This window comes from Pundamilia nyererei, unplaced genomic scaffold, assembly GCF_000239375.1.
Source record: "Pundamilia nyererei isolate P.nyererei 1_Seehausen unplaced genomic scaffold, PunNye1.0 scaffold00039, whole genome shotgun sequence".
In the NCBI taxonomy this organism is placed as follows: Eukaryota; Metazoa; Chordata; class Actinopteri; order Cichliformes; family Cichlidae; genus Pundamilia; species Pundamilia nyererei.
The window spans coordinates 2,313,738-2,323,331 of record NW_005187440.1 but is presented as its reverse complement, the minus strand read 5'-3'; the positions used below and the strand labels follow the sequence as shown (position 1 = coordinate 2,323,331).

Below are 9,594 nucleotides of genomic sequence, written 5' to 3'. Positions count from 1 at the left end.
ATCATCAGAGCTGTGATGGAGAAACAGGTTTACCTTTTAGTTAACATGAATGAGTTGAAGGGAAGTTATGAACTGTTTCTGAGAGACAAATAACCCCAGGATCCTTTTCTAAGTAGCTGACAGCTGTTAACTGTGCAGGGGCGGGTCTAGCAAAGTGTTGCCAGAGGTCCATGTAGGGAATTAAAAGGGAAAGGGGGGCACAAGGAAATACTTTCTTATTCTCATTTAAAATGTCTCACTTTAAAAAATTTTTTTATCTGAGTCTTACAACAAACAATTGATAGATTGATACATATATACCATCAGAACAGTGTACATCACTGTCACAACAGTGTTTATTTTCATTCAAAGGCTTTATGATTTTTCCTATAATGGTGGGCTGGTCTCTAGTCAAAATGCCTGGGACGAATTTTTTGTCCCAGTCCAGCCCTGTATGCAGCTCATCTGCAGTCTGGTGTTACCTACATCTTTCTATTCAGAAGGCAGAATTTCCGAGTTCTGAGTACAATCGAAAGCACCACGACTGCAGTTTTTGTGTTGGATGTAAAAAGCGAGGATAGAATGGCTAGGATAGAATCAGGCTGGGATTTCTCTCGTGGAAATGTGCACATTATTTTTTCCTTTCTATTGGTAGGTGGCACAGTGCACTTGTGGCAAGTAAGCAAGCTAGAAGACTGTCAATCTTGCTGGGTATCCAGTTACTGAGGCAACACATTAACAAGAGAATTCTGAGTTAAACCAAAGTTACTTTCCCTAGTAACTAGTTACTCTGAAAGTAACGAGTAACTTGAAGTAACTGAGTTACTTTTCATAGAAGTAACTAGTAATGTAACTAAGTTACTAATTTAAAGTAACTTACTCAACACTGGTCTTGATGCATGCTCAATCATCCAGGTAAGGAAATCGCAAAAAGTTGATTCTGTTCATCTGGACGTAGCATTTTGTGGGAGAAACGTTTCGTCGCTCATCCAAGTGACTTCTTCAGTCTCAGCTGACTGCAGGTTTCCCCAAATCTTATCAACAGTACATTTGCACAATAACTAAAACTAGCCCACTGAATCAACAGTGGACTGTGAGGTCAATTCCTTGATCATTAATATGCAAATTCTCATGACCATTGACCAACAACCACTGATCAATGGCCATGAGCACCATTCACAGAGAGTTGCGGAATGGCTGCAATCACAGCATTGTAAGATGGTGAAAGATGTACACTTAGGCCCCCTCCTCGATTCAGAGATGGTCTTTCCCTTTTCACATAAAGAGCCTACCTGACTCCCCCCTCATACCACTTAGCCGCTAAGCGGATGGCACAAGACAGAAGAGCTAACTCGTCGGGCCAGGACTGCAGTCTGTTCATACCTACAAGCCAGTTGACACTCTTTCAGTGATGAGGATGGACACATCCTGGACAGGGAGGATCACTGGTTTGAGTGGTTGTTGGTGGTCATGACAATTTTCATATTAATGATCAAGGAACTGACCTCACAGCCCACTGTTCATTCAGTAGGCTGGTTTCAGTCATTATGCAAATGTACTGTTTATAAGGCTGGGGAAACCTGCAGTCAGCTGAGACTGAAGAAGACACTTGGATAAGCGACGAAACGTTTCTCCCACTGAAAACGCCACGTCCAGATGAACAGAATCAACCTTTTGGGGGCCTAAGATACAATGTAACATTGTTCCTTGCTAAGTTGTCTGTTATGTCCCTTGAGTTAGGTGTCTTTTTGGTGCCTTTTTTTAAAATTTCAAGGTCAGTGTTAACGAAAACAAATATTTCTCTTAAAATGTTGAGCTACAAGGACTGGACTGAAAAACGAGTGAAAACACAGTCAATATTTAAAGAAAGACTTTGAAAGACCGTCAGAAACCCTGGAGAACTGTTGCTCAAGACCAGTTAAAATATCTGAAAGTCTGGCTCCTTAGAAAGAAAATCTAAAGAAGTACAATATTGCTTATTATTTTTAGGTTTGTGGGAGATGTATCACATAGGGCAAGGAGAAATAGGCTGCAGGTAAGCTCAGTGCGTGTCCGTAAGTGGGCAGCACTGTACAGCATTCAAGTTAATGATGAATGAGTCTCTACCTCTACCTGCAGAATGTCTAAAGCAGAGTGAAACAACACTGGTGCAAGCTGTAGTCTTATTAGGATCCACTATATCCTTGCAGATTGTCAATCCAAAGTGCTGAAGTCTTCTACCGCGATTCTTCTTCCTTCCGATTTCAAGGATCAAATGATTTGAATGTTTGTTAACCAGACTGGTTAAATCAACTTAACGACTTCGTTCACACGCAGGATTCTCATTAACTCAACTTCTCAGCTTAAAATATGACACTTCAAGATAAGTAAAAACAAAATCCTCTTGCTTCTTCTGATGTATTACCTTGTATGTACTGTAATTAAAGTAAGTCGCAGGGATCATTGAATTATGTGTCTGAAACAGTACTCGGACTGTACTACAGTACTGCATTTTGCCTTTTCAGTGAAGCCGAGGAGTAAACCTGCATGCTGTTGTGTTTAGCCCAAACCATTAAACTCTACAAAATCAACTATCTTTGCTAAGCAGTGCACTATCTGCACAGGCTCTGATGAAACACGAGACTAACAAACCACATCGAGCTGGCCTTTATCACTGAGAAAGAGTCATTTAACAGGGTCAAAAACAACAGATGGATTAGGAGCAAAGGACTTATGACAGGCTGAGGCACAGCTCTTCGTCTCAGTCGCTGATTTACAAGTGCCGGAGAGCAGAGATTCCTAAGCAGGCTGGTGAGTGTTTGTGACTCCTACAGGTGAGCAAGACTTTTGTAAGACTGTGAGGATATAAAGGGAATTTGTAATCCTTCAGTCACTGCTTTTTGAACTGGTTTATTTCAGTCATGAGCTATGGTTTAGCCCCAGGATATTTGATTGACTTTAAGATACCCTAAAAGTGTTAGTATTTTGTTACGAAGACACAACTGTCCAAACTCGCTGTTTCAGAGCGCAGTGAAGCTCAACACTGAAGCAGTGAGTGAGCGGTGATTCCAGCAGATCAGCCCCTGAGACGAAGGAAAACTGTCCTCATGGACTCCAACGGTTCCGGCAGCGTGCAGTACGACCGCTGGAATGAGGACAACATCAACATGAATGTAGAGGCTTCACAGTCCTCACTGAGGAGGTGAGACTTAGAGGATAGCAGCTGGGCTTGACACCACATGAGGACTAAGTTAAACTGACAAAGGTTAAATGTGTTTAATAAAAAGAATCCAGGTTTTATGAGTTTGACATTGACCATACAGTTTAAATCAAGTGTAGGAGAAAGGTTGTAATAGGTTTTATCCATGTATCCATCTCACTTAAACTTCCTGCAACCTATTTTTTATAGTTTAAATGATATGTAGTTACTTCCTCCAGGGAACTTGTGTTTTTGACAGTGTTTGTGTGTCTGTGAATGGGATCGCTCCAAGTTCTGAATGAACTGTGGTATAACTTTGTTTTAAAGGTGTAGAGTGGGGTCATGTTATTAATCCATTAAAATTAAACTTACATCCACCATAGGTACCAAACCACAGGTACCAAATAAACCCGCCCCCTTTCTTTCCCATTCACAGGATCTGCAACAGCATGTGTGTCGGCAGCACTGGAATAGTAGTAAAAGCAGCAGGAGCCGTAGCTGCACTGGTGGCAGTTTACATCATAGGATATGTGACGGGGTACTACATCCATCGATGCCCGTAGGGGAACCAGGAGGTCAGGAGAGAAAAGAGATTTAAAACACACCAAAAAAAGCATAAGCTTCATATGCAGAATGAGCTGTGACTGTGAGCTGTGACTGTGACGGATTTATTGTGATCAAAAAATATACAAATTCATGGTTCATACTGATACTACAGCACATGAAAATGGAGTTATATCATTACATGATGTTCTATGAAGTGTAAAATATTAATTCATATCCTTCTCCAAAAATATCAGGCTGTTTTTTTTTTTGTCCAAACTGATAACTAGAGATAAACTCCTTTGGGCAGGAGATACCTTTGGATCTACTGACTGTGGTACTTCTGTGGACTGCAGGAGTCTTAGATCACCTTGGTTTAGACTGAGGGTGAGCAATAGTTTAGACAAACATTTGTGAGTCATTTGAAGATCAGCCACTGTGGAAGTTGACTGAGTAAGTTTAATGTTTGCTACTGCTGGTCTTTTAGTGACACTCAAACTCATCCAGACCTTCTGCTTTTGTTCGATTTCTTCCCAATTGTTCTGAACAACTGCAGCTTCAACAGTTTTGGATCTCAGCTTCCTTTAATACATTTGTATTTAACACATCTACTCCACACACATACTCCAGTACATCACTACGCAGTAAAGACAAAATGGATGTTTAAAAACCTACTTTTATGCTAAAAAGTGATCTATTTTTAAACCTCAACTCAATCTAAGTTATCTCTGTTTTTCATAAAAGAACACAACCTCTGTGTTTTCTTAATGAACTGAACTTTAGAGAGCCTGTTGTGTTCGTGTGGTATCAGATCATTTTAATATTTTAAATCTATGAAGTGTCTTTTGGTTTCATATGACACAATCCTGCAAACGATACATATTAAATTTAAGCTTTAAGTTTATTAAGGGCTAAACTGACGTGAAAGTTAATGCCTATGAATCATTGTGCAAACAATACCAACCATTTACATTTAAAAGCACTGTAAACAGTTCAGTTGCATGCAAGGCTGAAGATCTTGTGTTAATGTGGTATTCTAGCTATTGTTATGCAGACCATAAATGATCTGCTGTCAGACAGTAAAACTCATATTCTTGTGCCAGAACTACTTTGTGAGACACTTCATGTAGCTAATCAGTCTCCGTGGTATTTAGACCTCCTGTGCATCATTTCCCAAACGGCAGATTGAAAGCCGACAGCTCGGTTGTACAAAGACAAACTGTTTTCCCCATTTTCCCTGTGTTAGTTTATTTCTCGCACATTATTGGTTTTTGTTAGATTTCCTCCTGTAGCACTTGGTTTGTTTTTTGCCCCTTGGTGGAATTAACCACCTGTTTGTATGACTTCAACTTGTTAAAAGATTCAGATTTCAGATGTTACTCTTCCTCCTGTCATGTGTTTGGGTCCTTGAATTCTTATACCAAGACCTTTATTTACATTACAGTTCGTTTTTTGGTTTTGTTTTTTTTTTTAGAGTTTAATAAACTTTCACATATTAAAACAAACTTCTGTGAATGGAAAAAAAAAAATCTAATGCTCCATTAGAACTTTCTATTTGCCATCCAACAATAGAAGAGAATGCTACCCCTGGTTGCAAATGCACACAACGAAATCCTTTAACTTCACAGAAACTCCAGGAAGGCTTTCCTGATAGATGCTGCTGTGGACACCATGCAAGAAACTGCTCGGCAGGACATTACAGAGAGTTAAGACACCGTACAATAAACAGAGTGAGACAGACTGACAGACGACCTCCATGTGGAGTTATAAGGACAGGCTGTCTGTGGGAGTTTCATCAAATAAATCTGCCTACAAAGAAACAGAGTAATATTATTGCACTAACAATACAACTGTCATCTCAGTTTACAGACTGGTGTTAATGGTACATACTACACTGTTTTCCTGATTTCCATATGCTTTGAATTTCATAGAGTTACAAGGACATTTCCATCCGGTTACCCTAAAAACCTCCATTCAAAAAACAACAAAATACATTACGTATCAGCACGGATGCACAGCTACACTGACCACATTCATGACAATATCAGACTTGACTGCTATCAGCAAAAAGGATGATATTTAGCAGTGGAGTGTGATGAAGAGCTGAAAGACTTTCCTGGCACATAACGGGAAATAAATTAAAAATATATACATTTTAACCAACGGCCCAGAATTTCACAAACAGAACCATAATCACGCATTTATGTGGAATGAGAAAATGGCCCACGCTGATGATAAAGGACTTCTATCAACCCAGTGTGCGAGTCCAACCTTTAACGCCGCCAGAAGCAAAGTTAATGGACCTCATAAAAATACATTTCACAGGGAACATCACTCTCTCCCCATGTGTTCCTCAACAACTCATCAATTCAGCACTGATAGGCTGTGTTGAAGATTCTGCCTGGGATTCCCTGGTGTCACAGATTATCTCCTGCAGCATGGTTTCTGCTAAGAAAGCATCTATGTTTTCTGGGCTCTCTCTTCCACATACAGCTGCATCTGTTAAAGGCAAACAACCAAACAATGTGGACATGCGGATGACAATAATTCACCATTAAATGAATCAGTGAATGGGATGCTTCTGCTTACCTTTACTATATCAGAAGTCATAGTCTTTAGTGGAATGAGTCTAGGCTCCTGCATGTGGACTTCTTGCTCATCAGCGACTATCCATGGAAAATCCTGCAGAGGCAAACACATTAATGTGACCAACACATGTAAATAACAATTCTGTGTTTCTGAGTAAGTGCATTTAAACACCTCACCTTAATTACTTGAACCTTCTCCATATTGCGAGTAGCAGCATCTCTGGTATGTACTAGTACTGTAAATGAACACCCTGTGACAAAAAAAAGAAAAGTAAAACAGTTCAATCAGTCAAATCTATGAGCCCATACCACCTTATGTGCAGTATAATGTCACCTTTCTCTGGACTTCAGTTTAATTGGCATAGATTTCTGACAAAGGCTTGATTATTCCATCAATTAATCTGATAAGAAATACTTTTGTCTTATTAATTAGCAATAATAAATATAGAAAACTCTACAGGTATTTCAAAATGAAACCCCAATTGGTTTCCATTTTAGAAATTGTAATGTTTTAAATTTTAACTGCATACAACACCTGTCAAAAAACAAACAAAAAAACTAAACCTTTGACTGTATTTCCATGTCACGTTTTAATGGAATTTTTTTTTAAAGAAAATGTTATCTAAAATCCAAAAATATATAAATAATCTCAAGTACAGTCAAAGGGCAAAGTCAAATAAAATAAGGTATATATACACAATCTAAATTGACCTTTACTCTGTCTTCTTGGAAGGCTTTCTGACATTAAGAGTTCTGACAGTTTTCTGAGGTAGATTTGGTGTGTTCTCATGTTTATGTGTGCCAAGTGAATGAGTTAGTTTGTGTCTGTAAGCCTTTAAAGGAGTATGTGGTGTTTGCAATGAAGAAAAGTGAGCACAGACTTAAATGAATGTAAATCATTTGCTAATGGGTAAATCAATTTATGCACCTCCTATCTTCCAAAGGTGAACACAAATATTTACCCCAGTAATGAAGAGAATCCTCTTAAGCTGCTTAGGCAAGACTTTGTGCTGAATCATGTGACTTAAAGGATATCATTTAAAAATCTTTCCAAAACTTTTGCAGAGTATATGAGTATATAAGCATGTATGTAATTGTCTTCTCTTCCGGTGAGCCACGATGACATTACCTGGTGGATTACTATTTAAAACAGCATCACACACGCTGATCTTCAGGATGAACGCCCTCAGCAGCTGCTCCACGTGTGACAGCAACGTGTCTGAGCTGTGAAAACACAAATAGCAGTCAGTGACCAGTGTCACAGTAAAAATGTATTTCAACAGAAAGATGCTTCTTTTTAGTAAACATTAAAATGTGGAGGGCAACCTGATGGAGAGCAGTGGTGGCTGGGAAATCTCGAAAACAAATCTCTCTACTGGATGATGCTCTTTGTCCATGATGACCACAACCACCTTCTCTGCATCGTTCTAAGAGGCGAATGGAGGATATCAGAGCAGTAAGAGGAGAAATGAGAGTACACTTTGTGTGACATTGACCCGTCACTTTCAGGACATAGCTTACCTTTTCAATGAGTGGCTTTATACAGTGTAGTGTATCTTGGATATACTGATTCAGCTCTGGGTGACATGACATCTGGAATAAAACACACCAACAGAAGTCCTGTATTAGAGAAGCTAATATGTACACACCTAACAGCTGCAAACAAATAGTAATAACACATAAAACAGTACCTGCACAGGTACGTTGTACTTCTTTCGCTTCTGAAATATCCCAGAGGGATAAACCTCACGGACATACAGGATGAGATGAATAGCGACCTCCAGGAATTCACACAGAATGTCAGCAACCACTGGAAAACATGCGAACAATAAAACCTCTCGTGTTCTTGCTAATGTGACAAAGTCCCGCCAAACCCAATGCAAACATTCAGCAATATAGCGTCGCCTACTTAGCTCACTTTAATTCATAGTAAAAACCCAGGCAGACAGTGAGAGCATGGTTTATGTAGGTTCCATATGCCCATGACTTTGCAAGGGGGACAACTACCTATTGGAAAATTAACAGTAGTCTCGCCGAGCTGACCAGACCTGGTATATATATTCCTTTAATGGCCTTACCTTGCCCAAAATTGAGATCTTGCCTCGTTAGAGTTGTCATGTTTTACTCCCCTGGTTCAGCAAAATTAAATTTAAATGCTTAATTTTCTGTACGATTTGCTAACTTGTGTAAAGCAGCAGTCTTACCGGTCCTCGTATTGATTTTAATGGTTCAATATCTCGTTTTTTGTTGCTGCTGTACCTGACAACCGAAGAGATAAGAAGTTCAGTTTTTACAGAATTTTACACGTGTTTAAAAAAAACCCGCAACGGTCCACATGACACCCGGAGACATTAGCAACCTGCCGACCCGAACCGCAGCATTTCTTTTTTTTGTACGCGAAGCTTCGTCGCCCGCCGAGGTGACGTCACTCGTTGTTTACAATTGCGTACTCTGCCGTCCACTTGTGATGACGTGATATGGACCGTTGGTTTTATTTTTAGTTTCCACCTTTTTTTTCCGCAACAGTTATTACAAAATAATAATAATAATAATAATAATAATAATAATAATAATACCGCGAGGTGATTGGCGAAAAGCACTGAAACATTTATTTTTGTCTTATATTATATTATATTTTATTATATTATAATTGATAATAGGCTTTATTTCACTAATTAATTTAGTTCACAATTTTGTTTTGATAATTACCAATTATTAGATAATTATCAGATTTTTTAAAAGTTGGTTTTAATTTTTTAGTTATGGTTTTATACTTGCTATGACAGCTTCATGAATGAAAATATCCTTAATTATCAGCCTTGCCGAATGCAGGTATTCTGTCTCCTCGGCAAGGTTATGCCATCCCGAGGTGTCCCATTGCTCATAAATATGAAAACATACCAATTACGCATGAAACATATTGAATTAAAACAGTAAATCATATGCAGCCTAACTAAGGGTGACTAATGTTATGCCTGGTTATTTAGACAATCACAACAATCTGTTTATTACGCTTATTCCTTTTCTTTTTACATTTTTTGGTTGTTTGAATTCAAATGCTAACTTACATCAAAAGTCCTCTTCACTCTCTCTTTTTTTTTTTTGCCTGTCCCGTTTGGCTCTTTTGCCATCAGAATTATTGTCTAAAGGCGAAGAAAGATGCCCAACGGATTAACTTTACCAAATTGACAATCCCAGCCTTGCCGTAATGGTCTATTTGATTCACCTTTTATTGTTTATTTTATTTTTTATTTTCACTTGCTAGATACGGGACAGACTTGAATGAGGAAAAGAAAAGGGAGAAAG

The 9,594-nt window shown here is 38.8% G+C and overlaps 1 protein-coding gene across 1 annotated transcript; it reads right to left on the bottom strand.

The window, feature by feature from the left end:
- Positions 1-3,810: 3,810 nt before the first annotated feature.
- Positions 3,811-8,730, bottom strand: mad2l2 (mitotic arrest deficient 2 like 2). Its single transcript, XM_005730751.1, has 9 exons — positions 8,493-8,730; positions 8,367-8,417; positions 7,980-8,098; positions 7,810-7,881; positions 7,615-7,715; positions 7,418-7,512; positions 6,466-6,539; positions 6,290-6,382; positions 3,811-6,199 (listed from the first exon to the last, which is right to left on the bottom strand). Exons 2-9 carry the CDS (start codon positions 8,404-8,406, stop codon positions 6,161-6,163), a joined length of 633 nt encoding a protein of 210 aa, XP_005730808.1. The 5' UTR covers positions 8,407-8,417; positions 8,493-8,730; the 3' UTR covers positions 3,811-6,160.
- Between the last annotated feature and the right edge of the window lie 864 nt (positions 8,731-9,594).